Source organism: Rhinichthys klamathensis, unplaced genomic scaffold (genome assembly GCF_029890125.1).
Source record: "Rhinichthys klamathensis goyatoka isolate OS25496 unplaced genomic scaffold, OSU_Roscu_1.1 h1tg000476l_1, whole genome shotgun sequence".
NCBI lineage: Eukaryota > Metazoa > Chordata > Actinopteri > Cypriniformes > Leuciscidae > Rhinichthys > Rhinichthys klamathensis.
In genome coordinates this window covers 765,001-791,940 of record NW_026606964.1, presented here as the reverse complement: position 1 = coordinate 791,940, position 26,940 = coordinate 765,001, and the positions used below count along the sequence as shown (strand labels likewise).

The window sequence follows — 26,940 nt, the reverse complement described above, 5'->3', positions numbered from 1 at the left end:
ATTACAAGATAACATTTCTCATGCATATATATATATATATATATATTTATTTATTTGTATGTTGATTGCATACTTCTTCTTGGGATACAAATGGAAATGTTAGGAAGTCAAATATTACAGATATCTGATAAAAGGAACAAACTGAAAAGTACATCAATCCGTGCATGACTAGTTTTGTTGAATGCGAAAAAATGTTTAAAACATAAAACAGTTGTATTTTATAGTGTTTTAATTTACTATAGCATATATTAGCAGTCATTTACTACTAATTTGTTCCTAGTTTGTGCAGATCTAATAGTCCTTCATGGAGTTTCACTTTAAGGCCAACTTGTTTTTGGACTGCTTTTAAACTGCTGGGGTACTTTGAGTTATTGCTTTCTGCTTCATATGAATTCCGGTGCGCTTCAAAGACTTTTCCTCATTCTTTCCTAGTGGAACAGACTCCGGAGTGGGAGGATGTCTTGGATGGTTGCACCTTTGAACCTGACTGATGCTTTTGTGATTGGTCTAAAAATACAGCAGGTAGCGCAGGCTGTCAATATATCAGGGATTTCTCTCACAACAGAGCAAGGGCGGAAAGGGAATCGGTCATGTTTATTCTATAAAACAAAAGTTTAGCGCATAAATGGTGACGTGCTTCTCCGCTCCCTGCTTTCCTGTGTTTGTTCTAGCCTTCATTCAAGTTTCTGCTCAAATGTTGTATGTGTTACTTTTGGCATATGGGCTTTTCAAGTGGGAATAGCAAGTGTGGATTTGTATTGTCTTGAAATATAAAAGCTGCCCCATTTCAATTGTTGGCCCGTTATAAATCAGCTTCACAATGAACTTGGTGCTTACAAGATTCTTCCTATAAAGTGTTGACACTTGAATGAGCAGACTTTCCTGTACAGTCAAAGCGGCGCAGGAAGGGCTGTAACCTGTCATGAAGCAAACGTGCAAGCATTTGGATAAGAGGGTTAGCAGAATCATGTTTTTTGTATGGGCAGGTTTATAGAGGGAACACCATCAGCATGGCTCCCCACACACAGATTGAAACAATACCAAAATAATAGTTATACTTGCTGTGTTTTGCGTTAAATATGTCAGGAAACTGTAGGTTGTTCTAATGCTCATTGACCTTTTGCCTTGTAGCCTAAACATAGAAATGGGCTAAATGCAATCTCATGAGATTAAGTATTGCATTGAGCTTAGATATGTTTTGGTAGCCTGGTTAAAACCAGACCATTCTCAGTTGTAACTGAGTTATGGTCTGGCAAAGCGTCATAGACAAATCATTTCCAGAGGGGCGTCACCAACGGACGTCGCGGATAGACCTAAACCCAATCAGAGCGATGAAGGAGATGACGTATGCAGAGCGGCGGAGACACATCTCCGAGTGTTGTTCTTTGCTCGGTTTTTAACTAAAAGGAAACGTTCAAATGGCTTAAAACAGACGCGATAGCTGATTGGAACGAGTGATGTTCGACGGCGGCATCCATCTTTGTAATGTAGGCTACAAAATCTGCTTCAAAATCCCAGCGCTGTCGTCATCGTGTAAAGCCCGCCCCAACGCTTCTGATTGGTGCCTCGATTTCGACGGATTGGAAATGGGCTTGAATGAGCTCTTTGCCAGACTAACTTTCAGTGCAAATCTAAATTTGCCGGAAGTTGTCTGGGTTTTCCCAGGCTAATGTTTTGGCTTTTTACACAAAGGAATTGATATCCATATTCCCTTTCTGTCATTCATTGCATTCAAAGGCTGGCAGCTGTACATTCCCATCAAATAACTTGTCCCAACACACACACACAAACACATCCAGCTGCTTTTCTAATCCCAATTCCGATGAATTTATAAGTGTTAATTGGACATATATATATTGTCTGTTAAATTTCACATTGCAGTTCTGGACAGGCACCTGTGAAGTGTTTAGGACCGTGTGTGTTATTGTGGTGCCGTCAGCCAATCACAGTGGTGTCATGATGTCATTTCCCTGCAGCTTCAGAGTGATCAGTCATATGGCAATTACAGTTTAAAGGATGCTGGCTGCAGGACTGAGCACCCATGGGTACAGATGGCTGGTTTTAAATCGCCATTGAGATGAATGGGAATACTAATGGACAGCTCTCTCCAGGTGTTATATACCTCTTTAAAAATAACTGATGTGTTTCAGCATATCCAGAAATGATCCTCTGGAGTTCTCATGAAATTGCCGTTCTGTTTCCACTTTATCCACCGATCTCTGCTAATGTCTTTATGATCTCAGGTTTTTGTTGCTTTTTGTAATCACACATATGCTCAGTGACCTTCATGGCTTAGAGCCAGATTAATAGCTCCATACGGAGTTAGAGGGACGATCCTCCCTCTTAATCACCTCTAAATTATGATTAATCATGGAAAAGCAGTCATGAGTGTGCAAGATGTTCAGCTCAAGGCGGTTCAGAGTTAGCTGGCTTTTTCTATATCAGGGAAATGTGCTTCAATCTAGCTTTTCCAGTCACATGGGTTCAGTTTTTGCTGTACCATGGTTTTTTCATTTCTTTGAAAATTAATAAAAAATGTTCTGGATGGGGAAAAGATTCTTAAGAAACAATACTATTGCAGGGAGACATGAATGACAACGTATGTGACCACATGTTATATTCAATAAGTTGGTCATTGAGAAATTACACATGGACAAACCAATATCAATCAACCACTCAGCTGAATATTGGGGTTTTGCTTATGGTCTTGTGATATTGTTGGCACTATGTCGTCGGAAATTCTTACAAAGAGAAAAACTCCGGCTGAACCACTTCGAAAGTGGCCCCAGACAAAAGCAGGCAGTGATAACTCGATTTTCGATAATTCATGCGCCCTTAAAGCTCTGTGTGGGATATGAGAAAGTATTCCTGCCTCTGGTTATTGATGAAGGCACGCCAGTTAAAGGCACTGCCTGCTTTAGGTTTTATTATTGACTAAATGATTGATTTAAACCCTCATAATTAGCTGACCTAATTTAATAAAAGTGCAATTTAACTATACTGCAGCCCCACCGAAGCGTGCTGTGGCATTGATAGATATGCCTGTGCGTGTATGAAATCACAACTGACAGATGATGTATTTGGTACAGATGCATTTCGTTGACTGAACGAGAGAAAGAGAGAGAGGGACATTGACATTTTGTCCCGTGTCTCACTGCAGGTCACTCTCGCTAACTTCTCTCCTTGATCTAGACAAATGTGAATTAGCGCACGTATCTGATTTAATTTACTTAATAGCATTAAGAACCTGTTTGGCTTTAATTTGCTCAAAGTAATCCATGGCCGAGCCAAACTTTTATACACCATTAGCGGTGTCTTAAAAAAACAAAGGGGAGACAGGTTTAAAGGGGCTGATGTCTTTGTTGATTTAAACGAGGGAAAATAAGAGTTGAAATACATTGGCAGAAATAAAACGTTGCTCATTGGATTGCAGGAAGCCATGTTTCAACTGCAGCCTGCCTATGTTTATGAGCATATTTATGAACATTATTTGCTAAATCAAGCAGCACTATTTCTATTGCTCATGTTTTGTTTGGTTTGGTTTGATTTAGTTTGGTTGGTTTTAGTTTGGTTTGATGTGGTTGGGTTGAGTTAGTTTTGCTTGGGCTGGGCTGGCTTGGGTTTTATTTTATTTTATTTTATTTTATTTTATTTTATTTTATTTTATTTTATTTTATTTTATTTTATTTTATTTTATTTTATTTTATTTTATTTTATTTTATTTTATTTTATTTTATTTTATTTTATTGGGTTGTATTGGGTTTGGTTGGGCTAGGCTGACTTTGGTTTGATTTGTTTGGGTTTGGTTAGGTTGGGTTGTGGTTTGGGCTGGCTTTGGTTTGATTTGGTTTGGTTGGTTTTAGTTTGGTTTGATGTGGTTGGGTTGGGTTAGGTTTGCTTGGGCTGGGCTGGCATGGGTTTGGGTTTGGTTTGGTTTGGTTTGATTTGATTTGATTTGGTTGGGTTGGGTTGGGTTAGGTTGGGTTTGGTTGGGCTAGGCTAGGCTGACTTTGGTTTGAATTGTTTGGGTTTGGTTAGGTTGGGTTGTGGTTTGGGCTGGCTTTGGTAAGGTTGGGTTGGGTTGGGTTTGGTTTGGTTTGGTTGGGTTTGGTTGGGCTAGGATGGTTTTTATTTTTGGGGCTGGGCTGGGCTGGGCTGGGTTTGGTTTGGTTGGGTTGTGGTTTGGTATGGCTTGGCTCAGCTTGGCTTGGCTTGGTTTTGGTTTTGGTTATGTGTTTTGCTTTGCTTCATTTTATTTTCTTCGTAACACACTAAACACAATGCAAGCTCTGTAGGGGCCTTCAGTAACATTCAAAACTGCTGAAAACACAAAAAATCAATAAATAAAAAAAATAATTGGGGAACACATCACATTTCAAGTGCTGAGCTTGTTTTGTCTGAAATAAAAAGTGCTAGATAAGCTGACTCACTCCTTACTGCCCCAGAACAAGTACGGCTCTCTTTGAAGTCTCATTTTCACCCACAGGTACCATTACAGGAGAATATGAAAGTGTCTGAGCATGAGTTTAAAACTTGGAAATATTACCACCCCACTTACCAAAGGCACACTCATGAGCCCAACAAACCGACAACACACCGACACAGCTCTCAGTTCTCGCCAAACAGCTGAGCCGAATTTCCACAGGAGACACATAACAATCGCTGTAGAAATGTTGCAGCTGATATATACGTCATATTACAGAGGGTGATGTTTTTGAAAAGAATCACACTGTTGTCACTTAAAAAAAAGGACCATGGTATTTAGTTATTTGGCCATGGTAACACCATGTTTTTTTTTTTGGTAAAACCATCATATTATTTGAAGGTCATTGGAGTACCATGCAAGTACTGCAATATATGAATGGTAATCATACAATGCAATGATGTCTAGTATTTTCACTGTACCATGTAACAGTGCTTAGGGGTAAAAATCAATTAAATTCACCTTTTCTCGAAAACAATACGAAATAAAGATTTTTTTTGCAATTATAGCATCTCTTTGTGGCTTTGTTGATGTTTGTTTGTATTGATGGGTCGATTCTTTTATCCGTGTTGAGGACAAGAGAAATACTCTGATGAAAAATAAGTTAATCTAAGATTTAATCAATGCACAAGATGACAGACATATTACGAGGGCTGATTATGGGCGTGCATTAATGGATTTTACAGTCGCCTGTTAATATCCCCTGTGACATGATAAGTGTATGAAATGTCTATACCAAATGGGCTATATTTTTTCATTTGACACTCCAAATAAACAGTGGCACAAACCAACCACAGTGGGATAGTGTTCGTATAAGTAGATTACAGTAGTGGGTCAGCTTTATGTCCGGTAATGACTTTAAGTCATCATTTAGGTCCTTTTAGCATTAATTCCCCCAACACAAATACGAATAAGCATCTTGGAAATGATGAGTAGTGTGATCCATTGACTGTTGTAATGGAGATTTTGTTTAGCGGTGGGATGAAATGACCCTGTGTTTGAGAGAAGGATGTGAAAAACCCAAGTCACGTTCAATTAAATCAGTCTAATTGAGGTAATAGGAGTTGCCTCTGAGGACAGACGTACTATAATGGCACATTGTGGCGCCTACAGAAGGCCTTTCATCTCCGTTTCAGTACAGCATCTATTTCTTTATCGTCTTGAATGTTCAGTGGGTTCCAGTTGTGTATCACCTACCGACCCTATCAGCGTCATATAAGGGTCACCAGTTCCACCAACCAGACACAATCATTTTTGTACAGCCATGGTATTTCTCATACTACTCTAATTTGTTATGGTTGGCTTTTTCTGTGTTGTTTTTGGGGTGTGTTTTACTGGAGTTAATTACCAACTTTTGAACGTAGTCAGGAACTGGACTGAGGTCACTATTATTGGAGGTTGTAAATATTTGGACAATTATTGTTTGAACAAATTGCTCACTTCCTTATATTTTCTTTACGGCACTTTTCCCGGACTTTACATTGGACAGGAATATAGTGCTTTAGATACAAATGCAGAGCTGTATGTTTGTATATAGATTTTAAGATATCGCCCACAATTAGTGAGGAGAATGGAAAATACTTGTCTTTGTTTTTGTAGTCTCACATAGCCGTGTTTTCGACTGTCAGCGTAGAGCCCAGTCCACTTTACAGCTTATTGTTAGCCTACTGATTATTTCTCAGACAGAAACAGAAAACTTAGATAGTTCTACACTTGACTATTTTGCTTAATTGCCACTAAATGAATGAATGATTGAGGCATTTATATAGCACTTTCATATCTACTACTGTACACCCAAAGCGCTTTGCAATCATGTTGGGGTCTCTCCTCAACCACCACCAGTGTGCAGCATCCACTTGGATGAGGTATAGTGGAGCTATAGTGGAGAGGAGAGAGAGTGATAGAGCCAATTCAATGGATGGGGATTATTAGGAGGCCTTACATTGGCAAGGGCCATTGGATGCCACCGGGGTTACACCCCTACTCTTTACGAGAAGTGCCATGGGATTTTTAATGACCACAGAGAGTCAGGACCTTGGTTTAATGTCCCATCTGAAGGATGGTGGTTGTTACAGTATAGTGTCCCCGTCACTATACTGGGGCGTTAGGACCCACACAGAACACAGGGTGAGCGCCCCCTGCTGGCCTCTTCCAGGTCTCCCATCCAGGTACTAACCCGGCTCAGCCCTGCTTTGCTTCAGTGGGCAACCAGTCTTTGGCTACTGGGTGATATGGCTGCTAGCGGGGTGATAAAGATGCCTCAAATGAAATTTTCATGCCACTCACTTTAAAAATGTAGCCACAATCAGTGACTAGTTCTGGTAAACCAGCTGAAAACCAGCTCAAACCAACCAAGACCAGCAAACCAGTTTCAGCTAATTTAGCCTTTTTTTCTTTCTTCCAGTAGGGTCCTTATTGTGTTCCCTTGTAAATATTTTTTTCCCCACATGAATTAACACACTCTGACTTAGAGAAGTTTGAGAAAAAAAGCCCCAAATCAGATTGAACCTGCTGTTTTTCTGCTAGTGTTTGATGTTGTTGTGTTCTGTAGACTTGCGTTGTGTTATTAAAGTCACCATGAAATAAACATTTTCCATTCTTATTTTTTTTTTTTAAGGCAAAATTGTAGTATTTATAAAAAATATTTTTCGGCGCACATCATTATTATTTTTTTTAATTCATGTTCCTCGTAATCTTGAATCAGAATAACTTCCCCTCCCTTTTGCAGCATCGCTTCTCTTCTCTGATAATGTGGGCGGGGCAACCTGTCACTCACATGAGATCAGCCAATAGCAAACCACAACCATCCAACCAATTCCTCACAGACACAATCAAGCCCCGCCCTACATTTGTTCTTGTTCCAGAAGCCGTTTAACTTGAAAATACATTGCAATAAGGAAGAACAGACTATTACAACTTCCATTTCATGGTTACTTTACCTTTTGCGATCTTTGTGCGTAAATTCGACCCAGTGCTAGAGGGTAAAGCTCTGGTTCTATCACTAACTGTCATGTTACACCACTGTCAACTGCAAAACGTCCTGATTTCCTCTGGTTGCTCTGGAGGTCAGACACTGGTTCTCTCCACAGACGTGACCTTCAAGCCCTGCAGCAAGGCTTCGATAAGATCATGCAGGGCTCTGTTTGGATTTCATCCAACATACTGGATATCAACCATGAATGTGCGAGACTCTTGATTCATTAGCCGCTATAGGCAAATAAATAGAAGAATAACAAAGTGAAGCAATTTGTGCTACAAACCAATGTGTTTATATATACAATAATACATTAAATAAACATGATAATATTAATACCAGTTTCAAATTCAACCAGCATAATGCAGTGTTAAAACAGCTAGAAACGTTAAAAATAAGGTGAATAGTTCAAGTTTGGAAAAAGTACTCCTTTCAGCTCCTCACAAGCTAGCAGTTTCTCAATGTGACCGACCTCCTGCATCTGCCAGGAACAATAATATAATGCACTGTCTGTCTAATGGCCAGCTTTGTAACCTCTGGCTTCCTGTAACTGCTGCACTGAGTGGCTTCTGGCCTTCACCCAAGCTCACGAACACACACAAACACACTTATTTTTAGTCGCCACAAATCAGCAGACGCCTTAAGCACCCAAATGACAGCAGTGGATTCATCCCTTAAAGCTGATGGGGATCTTCGCCTTTGGGACGCCCATGGAATGACCTTCTCCCCCTGTGGTGGGCTGATGCAGGAGTTTTTCATCGGAGCTTTTACATCTGGCAGGTGTACAGAACCGGACAATGAGCTTCTGGCATCCAGCCTCGGTTCCTGTGTCTGTCATTACTGCCGCTACCAGGCAAAGCGACACTTTGTGTTCTGTGCGAGTGACTTTGTGACAGGAACCATTCTCTCCTGTCCACAAACGCCTGGACCGGCTCTCGTGGTCCAATGTGACGCGCGTCCCCGCTCAAATGTATCTCTTATTGCTAATAAGCTCATTCTCAGGCGGCAGAAAGCAGAATTCACAGCTGAATAGAGACACTCAAGCACAGCTGCATTCATGTCACATGACACTTTCTCTACTCCAACTACTCAATGCAGTTCTTTATTACTTTTCCTTTTTTTTTTTCTGCTAATGCGAGCAGCTTGTGTTATGAGAGTTAACAAGGACGTCGTGTACCTACTTGAGGGAACATCAGTAGCAGTCCTCAACAACTTTGTGCCCTAAACATAAGACAGGACCCCCCCCCCCCCCCCCCCCCCCACACTCAAAAAAATAAAAAAAATATAATAAGCAATAAGGACAACCTAAAATAATCATGGCATTTAATATTCAAAGTTACTTTAAATGTGCATGAAATGTCCATCTGTATATACATTATATACACACACATTCCATTTAAATAATATATAATTATCAATTAATTGTCATCGTCCAACATTTAATGAGATTTTTTTTTAACAGTGAATTTACAATGAAATTGGGAGGTAACTAATATCACAATGAAAATCTATTTTTTTAGCATGTAGTTTTTATTTTTTGGTGAAATTTTATATTGATTATGTTCTTGACAGAGATGAACTCATTCTGCTTTTCTAATATCCCTATGTATTTTCCTTTTTTAAGGAAATATTGTAAATATTGTATTTACTTATTGTTTTGTTACATATTGTCATGTAAATATTGTCTTATACATTTTCTGCATTTCAGTCCAGACTTTTCTATCATCATGCTTCAAATATCAGATATCAAGATTGAAAATCAGTGAGACGTATATACCTGTAAATTTGGAAATATGACCCAAATTGATGCAATAATTCTTAATTTAGTGTCGTGGGTGACAGGCTTTGATTGAATACTCCGGATCAGTGTAATTAGGATTTCTTCCAACCCAGCACAGAGATACGAAGGCAAAAGTCCAGCCATTTCTGTCATTGGGCTGCAAATTGCTAAACCACAGACAATCGACTGTGTTTGGAGAGGCAATTGACTCATTTTCACCAGAATAAGGTAACAGACCTGGCGCTGCTTTTTTAGAGGTTTGCTAATAACATTTTCATGACCTCTACTCATTCTGTAACCTCTACAACAATAAAAAGACACAGACAGAGGAGAATAGGACTCCAGTCATCCTCTTCAGACTGGCGGATGCGTGTGGTGGAGGGTGACTGTCTGAATGCATTTCCATATAAAGACGGAGAAGCGCTTATTTAGATGTGCTTGACATTTTGGTGAGAGGGGAAGGTTAAGGGTGAGACCACTGGAATATCAATATCCATGGCTAACAAACCATTGCAGAATCTCGCCCCGTGTCTAGACACTCACTTGGCTTTGGAAATGATCCACAGTCAAGGGTTCGAGTGGAATTAATGTGTGGAATATATTCTGTTGCTAAACTCGATTGAGGAGTTTTTTCACTTGCATTGACATGCATTCTTTCTCAGACATAAAGGACGCAATAGCGGGAATGAGTGTGAATGTTGTCTTGTTCATTTTCTAGACACTTTTTTTCATGCACTTGTAAATATCTCATGGATTATACCAATGGACTACACTTCTTTCCTTTCTCTTCCAAAACCTCACTGTAAAAAAAAAAAAAAAGTTGCTGCCTTGCATTTTTAAGTACAATCAACTTGGATGTTTAAGTCGTCTCAACTTAAATTACATTAAACTGACTTAAAATATTACTTTAATCTTGTATAACTTGTCAAAAGTTGAAAATTGAGTTAAAGCAATGTAAACATTTATGTTGTCTTAACTTATTGATCATATCGTTTATTTTCTCACCTTTTTTCACTTAGTTTTGTTTTTATTCACTTTTTATTTGTATTAGGATTATTCACTGTGGGAATGTCGATGGAGTGTGTAAAATCATTAGACCATACAACTTGTCGTTTTATTATTATTTTATCTGACCAAAACCGTTCATTCGTTCGTTCATTCGTTTATTTCAAATGACATCCATTTTGGTTATCTCTTGATTTAATGTGCGAGAGAAATGTTCTTTTTTGTGTCCATAAGTGTGATTGGATCTGACTTTAGAGACTCATTGAAAGGCAAGGTGTAAATTCAGTCCAGCTAAAGAATATTCGGATTTGAAATGCGCGTCAGTGCCGAATGTAAAGAAGGCCTTTGTTTCCTATTACGCTTGACGAAACATATCAATGATTGCAGCTGAAATGCTTTTTGTGGTCATCCTGTCAATATGTTTGATATCCTGACTTCAATCCTGCCTCCATTATTTGACAAGACCTTATTGTTATACATTTTTTGAAGAATTGTAAATGACATCTGCACATATCAGATGTGTCAAGAGGTTGAGAAATAGAAAGACAGAGAGATGTAAATTAGATAAGGATAGTGAAAGAAACAAATGAGCATCCACTCAACTCTTCCCTAATCCGATTAGCAGCAGACCTGAGCGGCCGAGCCCAGACTGATTGATTGAATATGAATAATCGATTACAGGCATCTTTTCAAAGGCACGCTCTGATGTCACGACTGCGCCAGGGCCGTTCTCCGTCACCCTGATTTAAAACAGCAGCCATTATGGTCACTCTATTAGATTAGAGCAAGACAGGGAGACAGAGACTGGGAGGTTTATGTGAGATGTAACACAGTGTTTTTTCTCTGGTACCCCACAGGAAGAAGAAGAAGACGAGGAGAGAACAGACAACGGGAAGAACGGAAGGATAGAACCGGTGGGACGGGCAGATTCCTGTGTTGAATCCGCTTCACTCGAGTAAGTCGTCACAGGAATTCGTGAATTGATTGTCTTTCTTAGAACTTCCTTTGTGTATCCAAAAAAAAAAAAAAAAAAAAAACTATATCTTTAAGAAATAGTTCACCCAAAAAGATTTTAAAATAAATACTATTGAACACAAATGAGATATCTAGAAAAATGTCCAGACTGCGCTTTTCTATGCAATGAAAATCTATTTACCATTGGCTGTCAAGCAACAAAAAGTCCACACAATGCAATGCATATAGTATATTCAAAGTCATCTTAAAATTGAAATCTAGCAATCAAGTGTATTTTATATATTTCATATACAGCTTAATATTACAAAGCTAATTACCATATTTATAGGTGTAAAAGTGAAAAAACTTTTGAGAATTCAACCTGCCCAACATAGCAACGGCTCAACCAATGGCATGAGTTTGGGGGCGGGGCTTTCTTTTTTACTGACCAGTGGCAGATGGAGGGTGTGTTTAGGGTAAACTTGCTCAGAAACAATCAATATTTTTCCACTTCTTATTCCTGCTCTTAAAACTACAGACGTTATCCAGTCAAGTGCAGTGAGGGATTGTTCTTTTTCTTTTGTTGTTTGATTAACATTAAAAACACAGATAGCAGCAGGAATATTAGGCTACTGTCACTTTAAGAGTGAATGCGTGGATCCAATATACTGATACACATGCATTTTACTTCTCAACTGTTTACATTTACACGAGACATAACTGACTATGTTTACAAGGAAACTCGCCAATATGGGCATTTTGACTTAATTTTGTTTGAATATATCTGTTCAAGTGCAAGAAGCATGGAAAAGTTCAATTCTGTAAAACTTTATTTCAAGTATCAAATAGCTTACTCAAATAGTTCATTGTAATAACCCTGACTTGTGTTCTAAAATATATTATTTTGTGTGAATTAGCCTTAAACTGTCTTGAAAAGAACGCAGCACCTCGTCATTTCTGTTGTTGTCCTCTCCTTATCCCATGTATTCTTGCAATGTGTTTTTTCTCTCACAGGTGTAGTGTTCTCCCTGACTTTTAAAAAAGCCAGAACTAGCCCACTGTAGGCCTCAATCTGATCCTAATCACTTAATTGAAGTGTCTGTTTGGTTCCTCCATCGACCCGTGTGTCGTAATGGCCCCTGGAGTTATAGATGGACTCATACTGAGCTGGATCTAGACTAGCGTTAGCTTCCTTCAGCTCGTCGCTACTCATAGCCGCTCTGTCATCTTCTAAACTTTTTATGTATTGCCTTTTCTTTGTTTACTACTTTTCTTGGGTTTTGTTTCTCCTCACATTCCCCTCATTTCTCAATGTCCCTAGTGAAATGTTAAAGCCGGTTGAGGTGTCCAATGGCGGCGGGCCCCTAGGAATCCACGTGGTGCCTTTCAGTGGCAGAGACAGAAGGTAAAGCTCAACAAAAATACATTGTCTACCATGAATTTGTTTTATTCTTGCCAACTCATTCCATAGAACTTGTTTTTTTTTATCTTTTACACCCTTTATGAACATTTCTTTGCAGTTTTGTTCTGAATAATCCAGTTGTGTCCTCTGCATCCTTCAACTTTCTTTCATACCTTGACAAGTTTCCCTCAAGGTGTCTATGTGGAAGTTGACTATTATTCCCCAGCATGTACCATCCATTCAAGATAGTTTTTCATCATTCCTCAAGGACGTATTGACAGTATGGCACTCTCTCGAGTGGGTCTGTCTATAACTAGTGTATGTTCTCCAGTTAAATAATGAAAGCAAAGCGACATGGAATGGGACACTGCTAAACAAGGACAAAGGGGACACGGGGCATGGCGCTGAATAAATTAGGGAACTTTATTGCTATAGGAAAACCTCAATCCGGCCAACTCAATTCATCTAATCTGCTTCACCCAATCTGACTAAAAGCTCATCCGTATCATGGGTCATTCACAACATCCAAGGTCAGCTGTTGTAAGAATCACAAAATGAAAAAAGGAAGGTGCAAATAAATGAGAAAAGTGTTCAAATCCTGTAGATGACGACTATAAAGGGATTTTCGGAGAGCTTTTTATCAGCTATAAAAACGCACAACCTTTTCAGACCTAATTTGATGCTGGTATATACAATGAATGTCAAGCCAAAAAAATAAAAAAATACTATAATGAGTTTCAGTATTGGATTCATGATAAAGGGATAGATTTAATAATAATAATAATAATAATAATAATAACAATTACCACAATTATCATCCTAAAAAATATTTTACATGCCCAATCACTAATATTCAGAACTTAGTTTAATTATTGATATGCTTGACATAATAATACCTGCAATGGACATATTTTATTTTATTTCATTTTATTTTATTTTATTTTATTTTATTTAAATTTTTTTTTTTTTTTTTATATCACGTCATGTTATTATTTCATTTTATTTTATTGTTTTTTATGATTTCATTGTATTACTTTTATTATTTAATTAATTTTTGTTATTACATTTTTAATTTATTCATTTTATATTAATAGTAGGCTGTGAAATAATGCTTGAAATCTATTGTGACTGCACCTTAAGAATTTAAACATTCTTATATTACAGTGACAATGCCACTCATTGTATGTTTAATTCACACTTATTAGTATGTATCTTTTCATACATTACCATATCCCCCCCCGCTCACATTCAGTAGCAATCCGTCCTTGTCGTCATCTCCTTGTATAAATCTCAGTGTTGTAAATGGCCACCGACGTGATATTTTAGTTAATAACTAACTAGAACGGTCAATTATTCTCAGCCAATCACAATGGCCCACTTCCACAGCCACACGTCTGTAATGACTTCATCAGCCTCTCGCGGTGTGATTGGTGCGCGCCGTTGAATGTTCACTCATTAGCATCTTGATAGAGGGCACTGAGGGGACAGCGGGATCTCAGAGTGTGAACTTCTACAATGACCAGTGTCTTCTCTCTGCCGACAGCATGAGGCGTACGACATCTCCGAAAATTACACAGACACGGAGTCTTGCGGAAACATGACTCCAGTAACGAGATCTCATCACATGACCAGTGTTCACCGCAAACAAGTCAGGGTCTAATTGCTCGCCATAAATGGATCCTGATTGCATTGTTATTCAATTAAAGGCAGTGGAAAAGAACAGGTGGTCTCCTTCTCGCTTAGTCTTCTGGGCCATCACTCAACACACAGGCGTCTCTGGTTATGCTAAAGCCAGAACTAAAGCCATCTTTTAGATGTATGGCATATATGCTCAAAATTTCTTTGATACCACATTGTCAAGTGCTCCAAACAGGACACTAAAGGAGATTATATTACACACAAAAGGTCCTTACTTTAATGGGAAAACGCCTGACGTCGTCATACTCAGACTCTAGTCAGCATGTGAGTCTGATACGGCTCCATTGGGCTGTGATTATGGGCCGTGTTTCAACCGAACCAGGAAAGAAAATGCCTCTGAACTCAATTGGATCGACCGAATCCTGTAGGAAGGACGGCAAAAACATTTTTCCGATCGACAAATGCCTTGATCGCGGTTCTCTGTTCCTCTTTTAAAACGAATGCGCTGTCTAGATCTTCTATAACAGACGCGATGGCTACACATCTCAGTTCTCCAGCGGCGGCCATCTTTGTTGTAAACTAACTCAACCCAAGCGCTCTTTGGTGACGTGATGATTACGTTACTGTTTATCAGCTGTCCATCATCTTATAAAGCCCGCCCTGACTATTTCATTGGTCCGAACAGCTTTGGTTCAGGCATAGTTGCTTCACAATGGATCAAGTCCAGACCGAACTTCCCGTCCTCAAATGTTGTGGGCGGGGCTAAGAGCGGCTGGCACCCAGGCTAGGGAAAGCGCATACTTTTGAGTAAATAGTCTGTCAGTATCGAGATATAATAGTCCTGCATACTTTTAGGACTTTTATTTAGGATGGATAGAATGCAAATTGGACTCAGCCTTAAGGTTTGGACACACTAAGTGCTCCATTGGCTTCCGTTTATACATGTGCAAATGCCAAAGAGAAGAAAAGCAAGGATTAAATATTCACCTTTTGCTGTGTTTGTTTATTCTGACCTGCAAATTCATATAGCGAAAAAATGACCAAATGTCACAGATAACATATTAAATATACTGTATAGTAATATGTTTTAATTGGGAATGAGTCAATATTACATTTCTGGCCAAAATTATGACTGATAACTGATAAATGGCCGATGTTAAAATTTCCATTTTGTCTAAATGAAAAGAACGAAAAAAAAAAACTAAAAACATTTTTTTTTTTTTTTTTTTTATTGCTATAAGTGAGTTTAAGCATTGCAACATTAAATGAAGTATGAAGATCTGATATTTGGATATATTTGGAGATTTGTTATAAACCCATAAATGGCTGAAATTAAAACACTCTTTTGTCTAATTAAATAAAACAAATGCTACACTTAAACAAAAGTCAATATATGTTTAAAAAGTTAAGTTATGCATCACAACAATATAAAGTACAGTATAAAATACATATCCATTTGAAGATTTGCTAAACATTACATTAGTGCTATTATATTATTAATGTTTTGCAAGTTTATCTTTAAGTGAGTGCTGGATGGCAAATGTAATCTATAAAATTAGGGCAATACTAATGCACAGTTAAATATCCACTTACAGATAAATGAAGTTCTAGTTATAGGATAATGAATGCATTAATGTTTCTCATATCCTGTCAGCCATATTTGTTGCGTGTTTTGAAGTAATTTTCCATGCTTGAAGTTTAGCGTGACCGCACCGTAACTCTCCTTTTGTAAGCTAATGAATAATGAGGCTGTACAGATCGCACATCGGTCCAGTGGGAGTCGGACTAATCCTGGAGCTTCCCCACAGCTGCTTTACATCCAGATTATGAAGACAAAGTGCAAGCTGTGTGATTACTCCACAAGACCACACCATAGCCACTCAAACTAATCACATCTTTCTAGCACACAGTTTGTTCCTTTAAAGGAGGGTTTGATCTATCCATCCATCCATCTGTTTCTCCAGCTCATGCAAGGAAAGTTTGTACGCCACAGGTTCTGCTGTCTGTGCATCCATAGGAAAAAATTACCAAATGTCACAGATAACATATTAAATATATTGTATAGTAATATGTTTTAATTGGGAATGAGTCAATATTACATTTCTGGCCAATATTATGACTGATACCTGATAAATGGCCGATGTTAAAATTTCCATTTTGTCTAAATGGAAAAAAAAAAAAAAAATTTTTTTTTTTTTTTTAAGTGCTACAAGTGAGTTTAAGCATTGCAACATTATATTGTATGAAGAACTGATATTTGGATATTTCCACATTCCCTGTCTTCTGCGATCGGCACACACACATTCTTGCTTCCTAAACGTATTAATGTGTTGTTTGTTTTAGTTTTAGTAAAAGTAAATGATGCAACAGACTCGGGCCTCGGGAAGGAGGAAAGAGTTCGAAAGCTCTGTTTATATCAAAATCTCCTCTGCACTTTTTTTTATTTTAAACTCATCCGATGCGACGGTGCATTTCACATGATTATATCTCAGGGTTTGTAGATCAGGGAGTCTGAAACCACTGCAGGTCTGAGAACAGTGCCAAAAAATCCATATGGCCAAAGTGGGCTTAAGTTCAGAAAGTCCTTTTTTGATGTATTGAGTTGAAAGAGCCGCTAGGAACAGTAAACTTTTCAAAAGTTCAAGATCAATGGGATGTGTATTCTTTTTTACTGTTTTTTTTTTGTTTGACTTTTTTTCTTTGATAAATGTGACAGCTCCATCTACTGTTTTTAAATCCTTTTTGAATATGACATAAATATCTTGTCATGAAAGGATGCAGTGGACACACAGTTTTCTTTTTAAATATAGAATTGTGGTTTTGGGACTTATGATTCCCGTAGTTTCCACCCCAAAAAATACTACTACAGTTATTTTCAATACAGTATGAAATTATTATTAATAATAATTTATTGTGATACTGTGCTAGTTACTAATTAATAATCATTTATTCAAATATTGTGTAATTTAATCATACTAATAATAAGTTAACACTTTATTTCAGTGTTCTTGTTACACGTTACATGTAGTTTATATAGTAATATTATACATTATGCATAATTACATGCAATTAACCCTCAACCAAACCTAATCTCAACCCTATATACTTAATATTACTCAGTACTTAAATGTATCATGACACTGTAACAAAGACACCTTATAGTAAAGTCTAACTAATAATAATAATAATAACAAGACAAAGACACTGTTAATTTGTTATAATGCAAACTTTCCTCAGAAATAACTGTGTAGTATAATCTGGGTTAAAGGGATAGTTCACCCAAAAATGAAAACTCTGTCAGTAATGACTCTCCCTCATGTTGTTCAACCCCGTAAGACTTTCGTTCATCTTCAGAACACAAATTAAGATATTTTTGATTAAATCTGAGAGCTGGATCACTCCTCCATAGGCTTCTAAGGGATCGAAACTGGCCGGCCCAAAAGTTATGAAAGACATCGTTAAAATAGTCCGAGTGACAACAGTGGCTCAACCTTAAGGTTATCAAGCGACGAGAATACTTTTTGTGCGCAAAAAACAAACAAAAATAACGACTTTATTCAACTACTCATTTCCTTCTCTGTGGGCCTCGAGATTTCACGTAGTGTAACAGCGCAGCGCTTCTGGGTTGTACATCACACGCAGGCTCACTATTGGCCGACGCTGGTCATGTGTGTGATGCGTGACGTACAACCTAGAAGCTTTGCGCAGTTTCACTACGTGAAATCTCGAGGCCCACAGAGAAGGAAATGAATAATTGAATAAAGTCGTTATTTTTTTTATTTTTTTTGCGCACAAAAAGTATTCTCGTCGCTTGATAAACTTAAAGGATTAGTTCACTTTTAAAAAAAACTTTTGCTGATAATTTACTCACCCCCATGTCATCCAAGATGTCCATGTCTTTCTTTCTTCAGTCGAAAAGAAATTAAGGTTTTTGATGAAAACATTCCAGGATTTTTCTCCATATAATGCACTTTGCTGGGCACCAAACGGTTCAAGGTCCAAAAGACAGTTTCAGTGCAAACTGCAAACTGTTCAAATGGCTTTAAACGACACCAGACGATGAATAAGGGTCTAATCAAGCGAAACGATCGCTCATTTAAAAAAGAAATAACAAAGTTTAAGTTTTATAAGCTCAAATGCTCGCCTTGCTCTGTTCTGTGATGCACGTTCGTGACTCTCCTGTTCGAACTCGTTCATCAAAATGAACAAATCTTTTTTCGAGTCATTTGGTTCATTTAATGAACGAAATGAACGAATTGACTCGGAAAAAGATTTGTTTATTTTGTTGAACGAGTTTGAACAGGAGAGTCACACAGAACAGAGCAAGGCGAGCATTTGAGCTTATAAAACTTAAACTTTGTTATTTCTTTTTTAAATGAGCGATCGTTTCGCTTGATTAGACCCTTATTCATCGTCTGGTGTCGTTTAAAGCCATTTGAACAGTTTGCAGTTTGCACTGAAACTGTCTTTTGGACCTTGAACCGTTTGGTGCCCAGCAAAGTGCATTATATGGAGAAAAATCCTGGAATGTTTTCATCAAAAACCTTAATTTCTTTTCGACTGAAGAAAGAAAGACATGGACATCTTGGATGACATGGGGGTGAGTAAATTATCAGCAAAAGTTTTTTTAAAAGTGAACTAATCCTTTAAGGTTGAGCCACTGTCGTCACTCGGACTATTTTAACGATGTCTTACATAACTTTTGGGCCGGCCAGTTTCGATCCCTTAAGAAGCCTATGGAGGAGTGATCCAGCTCTCAGATTTAATCACAAATATCTTAATTTGTGTTCTGAAGATGAACGAAAGTCTTACGGGGTTGAACAACATGAGGGAGAGTAATTACTGACAGAGTTTACATGTTTGGGTGAACTAACCCTTTACGCGTAGGTTCGAGGTTAGTACCTAGTTATTACCTAGCTATTGTAGTAACTGTAATAAATACATGTACATGGGGAACAAGACTGTCTAACCAAGTAACAATGATTGAAGTAACTGGTGTTTTTGCAAAGCTGTGGTTACCGTGGTAAATATTTGTAGCACTCTGAGCTACAGGGGTCTCTTGATTTCTCAAAATATCTTTACAACAGCATGTACAACTGACTGAATGATTGTAATTATCACTGTGAGTTCTCTGACAGTAATGTGTGGTGTGTCTGATCTGAGACCAGCGCTCGTGTCTCTGATATGTGCCGTGACTGTTCCAGGACTCTGGGTTTGTTAGTGAAGAGGTTGGAGAGAGGCGGAAAGGCGGAGCGGGAATCTCTGTTCCAGGAGAACGACTGTATCGTCAGGATTAATAACGGAGACCTCCGCAACATCCGATTTGAACAGTAAGCCTCTCTCTGGAGGAGACGGAGGGAACGTCTTCACCTCTCGTTCTCTCTCAGCTGCCGCTCTGCTTTATCCTTTCAACCTCTCTGTCCTTTTCACACTTTCATGAGCTTTCAGTCTTCCTCTGAGCTTTGAAAGTCTCCTCAGTCTGGCCGTCGACCTTCACAATGTTCTTTCATCTCATCTCTCGCTAACTAAACAAAGAAAAACATCTCTGTTCAAAGCCGGCAGAAGTTGGAACAATAGAGGTCATTGAAAGGTTTATTATACAATTTCCTTGATTTCCCTGATGTTTGATGCACTGTTATACTGTATGATACTCAAAAATCCCTCCTCAGTGCAAAATTTCTGTTTATTGAAATTAACCTGCAAAAACTTTCTGAAATTATTGAATATATGATATATTGAATACATTACCCACACTCGGACATCAGCAGCATTGGAAAATAAAATAAAATAAAAACATTCAAACAATAAATCAAAACTAAAACGTTTTTTTTTATATATTTTAATTTAATTTAATTTAATTTTTATTTATTTATTTATGTATCTATCTAGGACCCATTGACAATGTTAATTAGCTACTTTTGCACAGAAAGAAGAACTGTTGGCGATCATATGCAACAGTTGTAATTTGTTTTTGTACCGGGGAGAACGTTTTTACTGCTGAATTTAATAGTGGGCTTAATCACTTCACTGATAATTGCACACAATATTTTACACACAGTTTCAGCCGAATTCACAACAGCTGCATGCAAACTTTTTTTGTTTAACTTGGGACAGCAAGCAAACACCCTAGCAACACCCTAGAGACTTGACTGTAAATGCAATACCCCAGTAACACCCTAACAACCATCTTGCTACACCCTAGCAACCAACTAGAAAGTAAAGTGCAAGAAAAATTGCAAACAAAAGCACAACTCACAGTAGAAAATTTAAAAAATACACTTTATTTTAAGGTGTCCTTGTTACAGTATAATTACAGTATACATTTACTGTAAGTACTGAGTAATATTAATTAACAACATGCACTTACTATAGGATTAGCGTTTTGAATTAGGTTGTAGTTGTTAATATAACTTTATGTACCAAACACACCATAAAATAAAGTTGTATCAAATGCAGTTGTTTTCCATCATCTCAGTAGCGTAACGTTTGCTGTAAGGCAGATTATGATGAACAGATACGAATATTGCTTGTAGAAAAGAGGTCTTGCTTCCAGATCTCTCATCACCCGCTTCCTCTGGCCCGGGCTCGGGCGTCTCGGTCCAGATGATCACGTGATGTGCTCGAAGAGAGCAAACTCAGCTGCAACAGGAGAACGCCCACTGGAAGAGGAGAAACTGGACCGGGTTCGACACAGGGCACTGAAAGGGCACAGCTGCGGGATAATTCATAATCTAATCTAAAACTCATTTACATACATCATTCAGGCCGCTTACACAAACTCAACACAACCAGTTAATTTCCCCAGTGCCCCAAAGCATTATAATGTTTTAATTGCTTGGCTATATTTTAGCATGAGACCCAGTCAGGACCTTATATAGGCTATCGTTGAGGCTAACGCAAACCCAGCGGGTCACCCAGTTCTCGAGGATTAAACACAGCCTTCTGCATTACACGCGCTTCAGGTCGATCGTGTGTATGTTAAGATATTGCAGGCTTTTGTTCTTCGTATATTGCCATTCCCCAGGGCGTTCGACTCGTCGATTCGATACGGTAGTCATCCGTAAACACACTTGCGGTTTCTGCTTTTCGAGTCGATCCGCAAGAGACTGCGGTTTTAATCTACGCTGTCGCCGGTTCCTCTCACACATGAGCAGCCAGATGCTGGAATCACACACATGAGCACAGAACAGTGTTTTCTTCATCTGGCTTTGTCTCTCTCTCTCTTGATTATGCTCCATGTGGAGTTATAATTCATAACGATATTCTAATCTTATTGGATTGTTTGCATGGGTAAATATTTATCAGCGGTTGATCTAACTCAATGTAATGATGCGTTGATGGAGTCATTTATTATTCAATCAGACAGAGTGAGTTTGGTGATTATCCGCGTGTCACAGCTCCGCACACACACACACACACACACACACACACACACACACACACACTGCTCGCTTTGGAGGCGGGTCGGGACACATTTGCATAAAAATAGATGGGCGTCCCTAAAGTGAGACGCTATCGCTCTCTAGATGCAGAGATTGATCTGATGAAGAGTTTATTGAGATGGAAATAACTCGCTGCGATGTTTCTTATGTTAGAGGAGTAAACAGAAACACACACGACTGTTGAGCTCGTATTCCTCGGCTATTTCTCGTGCTTCTCGTTGGGTTTGAGTTTCCCGTGTCAAACAATATATATGCAAAATAGTGAAATTAACCTGTGATGTCAATGTGCTTGTCTTATATTTGTTTGGTATTAGTACAATGCAATTGTATGAAGTAACAATAACAAAATTTACAATAACAAAAAAAGTAAATGTGGACTGGAGCTTCAAATTTCCAAAATCTGACTAAAAAAGCAAGATAAAAGTGCTCTGTATGACTTGTGCACTGTATTCCAAGTCACCTAAGGTCTTTATATGAAGAACAGGCTGACATTTGAAATATTATTCGCTGAAAATTTTCCGAAGCTTACAATTTTTGCTAGTAAAATATCAGATTTTCTATGCCAAGATTCAGAACCGTTCAACTGTTCGGGGTCAGATCTTTATTTTTTCACACGGCAAAGACGATCGAAAGTGACTTGAAAGACTTTTACATGGTTGCCAACGATTCTTTGTCAAATAAATGCTGTTCTTTTGAACTTTTTATTCATCACAATATGAAGCAGCACAACTGTTTACAACATTGATAATAATCATAAATGTTTCTTGAGCATCAGATCATCATATTAGAGTGATTTCTGAAGGATCATGTGACACTGAAGACTGGAGTAATGATGCTGAAAATTCAGCTTTGATCACAGGAATAAATTACACTTTACTATAGGCCTATATTCACATAGAAAACAGCTGATTTACATGTAATAATATTTCACAATTTTACAGTTTTACTGTACTGTATGTCATCCTTGGTGAGCATAGAAAAAATCTTACCAACCCCAAACTTTTGACCGGTACTGTGTAAGTCATATAGCATATGCACTAATTTCATGACTCTTATGTTGCTTTTTTGAGTGACAATTTATTTTTATTTTATTCCAGAGAACTATTTCTTTAATAAAATAACCTAATTCTGTGACTCATTGCAATTTACTATATTTTATAAAAAAAATAATATGCATCAGTTACTTATAAACCACTCCATCATAACATGATCTGTTATTTCTTTCTTTCTTTGACTTATCCAGGTTATAGTGCTCTTCAGTGTTCCTATCTGCCCGTGTCTTGTGCGTCTGATCAGTTATTGTCCTCCATGTGCCACACTTATGAAAACAGATCCTGCTTTCCTGCCTCTAATACATCTCCCTGCTTCCTCCCCAAGGCTTTGCGATTATGGAAATGGCAGATAATGTGAATTAACCTTGTTTCCAACTGTACTAGTACAATTAGCCAGCGATTAAGCAAGGCAGCCTTTCGACCTCTCCATGTGCTCTGCTTTTAACAATCCCAGTACTTAGGATGAGCCTGTTCAGTAATCGACAAAGAGATACATCCTTACTGAGACGTGTGTGTGTGTGTGTGTGTGTGTGTGTGTGTGTGTGTGTGTGTGTGTGTGTGTGTGTGTGTGTGTGTGTGTGTTGTTCTTTCCTCAGGGCCCAGAATTTGTTCACACAGGCGATGCGTTCTCCATTCATCCTGTTCCATGTAGTTCCAGCGGTGAAGAAAGCCCAGTACGAGCTGCTGTCTCAGAACGAACTGGGCCTTCAGACTGGTTCTGGTTCTGGAGACAGAGGTAGTCTGTTAGGAGGAGTCGTGGACTACAGCCCGCGGAGACTGTCCAAAGCGGATTCGACCCGGAGCTATCCCACGCTACCACACACAGCGAACTCTTCCAACATGAGCCCGACAGGCCCGGCCCAAACCTCCAGGCCCACCAGCGCCACTTCCTCTGTGGGATACTCCAAAAAGATCGGCCGCAAGTTCAACGTCCAGCTGAGGAAAGGTACGGTCATCATAAATCTCCTCATACACATCAGTCACAGCGTTTCAGGGTAAACGGCCTTTCTTACGAGGACAGGTACCTGGATAATGGAAATATCCTGCTGACAGATGCTGGTCCAGATGGAATTAGTAGACTTTCAAATCCAAATTAATTTAAACGTGGGAAAACAGTTCTTATTGCTAGTAGAAAGCAACATCAAATTTAACCAGACTATTAACTGTTTAAACAAGCACCGGGTGAACATAGAACGTAGAATAGTAAAGAATAGAATAGCATGTGTTCCAGTTTTGTGGAAATCTACAGATGTTCTGTGGTTGAAGGTTCTGTTCCTTCCATTTTGATCTTTTCCTATTTGTTCTAGGTTAGAATATCTACAAATTCCCTGAAACAAGATCAGTTTACTTGAGAAGAAGCACAGCATGAGATACTAAGACTTGTTTTAATGAATTGTTTCCATAATACACGGGTGTCTTTTCTTACTCCTATTCATCCTCTTCCATCCACTTCCATCCACTTCCATCCATCCATCCATCCATCCATTCATCCATCCATCCATTCATCCATCCATCCATCCATCCATCCATCCATCCATCCATCCATCCATCCATCAATCCATCCACTTCCATCCATCCATCAATCCATCCACTTCCATCCATCCATCCATCCATCCATCCATCAATCCATCCACTTCCATCCATACATCCATTCATCCACTTCCATCCATTCATCCATCCATCCATCAATCCATCCACTTCCATCCATCCATCAATCCATCCACTTCCATCCATCCATCAATCCATCCACTTCCATCCATCCATCCATCCATCCATCCATCCATCCATCCATCAATCCATCCACTTCCATCCATACATCCATTCATCCACTTCCATCCATTCATCCATCCATCCATCAATCCATCCACTTCCGTCCATGCATCCATCCATCCATCCATTCATCAATCCATCCACTTCCATCCATCCATCCATTCATCCATCCATCCATCTATCAATCCATCCACTTCCATCCATCCATCCATCCATCCATCCATCCATCCATCCACTTCCATCCATACATCCATCCATCCATCCATCCATCAATCCATCCACTTCCATCCATACATCCATTGATCCACTTCCATCCATTCATCCATCCATCCATCAATCCATCCATCCATTCATCCATTCATCCATCCATCCATCCATCCATCAATCCATCAACTTCCATCCATTCATCCATCCATCCACTTCCATCCATTCATCCATCCATCCATCAATCCATCCATTCATCCATCCATCCATCCATCCATCCATCCACTTCCATCCATCCATCCATCAATCCATCCACTTCCATCCATACATCCATTCATCCATCCATCCATCCATCCATCAATCCATCAACTTCCATCCATCCATCAATCCATCCACTTCCATCCATCCACTTCCATCCATCCATCCATCCATCCATCCATCAATCCACTTCCATCCATCCATCCATCCATCCATCCATCCATCCATCCATCCATCAATCCACTTCCATCCATCCATCCATCCATCCATCCATCCATCCATCCATCCATCCATCCATCCATCCATCCACTTCCATCCATCCATCCATCCATCCATCCATCCATCCATCCATCCATCAATCCATCCACTTCCATCCATCCATCCATCCATCCACTTCCATCCATCCATCCATCAATCCACTTCCATCCATCCATCCATCCATCCATCCATCCATCCATCCACTTCCATCCATCCCAGTTCAAAATACACTAGTAATATACTAATATTAAATATACACTCTCTGAAAATAAATCTTAATACCTTATTACAAATATTTATATGACTCAAGATTTTTGATTGGTAATTTCAACTGAAAACAAGTTAAAAAAAGAGATAAACAAAATGTAAGTACTCTATATTTTTATTTTATTATTATTTACATACTTTATACGTTTTTATTTTGGTATATTTGTAGTTGTTTTACATTTCTATTTTGCTTTAATTTATTTTTATTTCAGTCTCAGTTTTAGTCATTTTAGTACTTTTTTAAATATTTAATATTACATTTTTATAACAATAACAACACTTATATGGCCAATAGAATGAGATCCCACATGCATGAGCCATTGGCTTTAACAGGGATTTGATCCTCCATATCAGTTTCTAGTCTCTCCAGAAGTCCTCATGCTCCACCATGTTCATCCTAAAGGTGTTTTTTGGGGTTCAGGCCTGACAAGTTCTTCCACACCTGATGTGGAAAACCATTTCTATATCGACCTCGATTTGTGCACAGGCATATTGTTAAACAAACTGTTTCAACACATTTATAAGCACGCAATTCTCCAGAACGTCATTGTATGGCGTCGCATTAAGTTTAAACTGGAATAATAATAAGTCATTAATTGGATGCCAGTATCCAGATGCATATGCAAACAATACACTCCCCTGAGAAGTCTTTTCATCTTATTTATTGAAACACCCTTGAAATAAAAATAAAAAATAACATGCAATATGTGTTTTAATTTATTTATTTGCTTGTTTTCTTCTAAAGTTGCCTGTATTTTCTGCTGTTTTAATAGCTGATGATATCTATGTGAACGGTGGTGTATCTGTTCTGCTGTAGTGACTAGCATTGTGTAACTAATGCAGTTAGTACTTCAAAGGACTCTATCTGCCATTGTCAGGAAGTGTGTATACAGACTCACACACGGGTCCAAATCCCATTTGTTCTGCACGGCAGCTGCATCTCAGCGCTTCACACCGCAGGAGAACTAGAAATGTCTATCAGAGATACGACAAACACACCCAAACAGACACAAACACGCGCATATTTCTGCATAAACCAGGACGCGCTCACACACACACACACACACCGACGTCTGAGGAATATCTATTCCTGCTTAGGCAGCAGCGCTTCTGATCTCTACTAGCGGCAGCTTGTGAAAAGAAAATTCTCGAACGTCAAGCCAGAAAACTTTCTCTTCCTCTGATGTTGTTTTCCCTCCTCTCTTTGTCACCATGTCCTCATTTTAGCGATGTCGTAATCACACGCTCCAGCTTGTTGAAATGAAAGAGCAAAAAGAGCTTTCTTTGTCAGCGGGCTTGTCGTATTCGCATCTATTAGGTTGGCGCAGCAGGAGAAGAGAGCGGTAAAGACACAATTAAATCCTGACAACAAATGGGCCGGGCTTCAGCGCAGTGTGAAATACCCAGTGTGTGTCGGGGAGGCCAACGCCACGCTAGCCTTTAATTGAAAACA

At 38.7% G+C, this 26,940-nt stretch overlaps 1 protein-coding gene across 7 annotated transcripts in view; it reads left to right on the top strand.

The window, feature by feature from the left end:
* The window catches only part of pard3aa (par-3 family cell polarity regulator alpha, a), a 516,365-nt gene that overhangs the window by 229,903 nt on the left and 259,522 nt on the right, over positions 1 to 26,940 (top strand). For all 7 annotated transcript variants that reach the window (XM_056237053.1, XM_056237055.1, XM_056237056.1 and 4 more), the window contains 4 exons: positions 11,100 to 11,197; positions 12,518 to 12,601; positions 19,441 to 19,566; positions 23,327 to 23,676. In XM_056237053.1, coding sequence (XP_056093028.1) covers positions 11,100 to 11,197; positions 12,518 to 12,601; positions 19,441 to 19,566; positions 23,327 to 23,676 — 658 coding nt within the window. The remainder of the gene's footprint in view (positions 1 to 11,099; positions 11,198 to 12,517; positions 12,602 to 19,440; positions 19,567 to 23,326; positions 23,677 to 26,940) is intronic.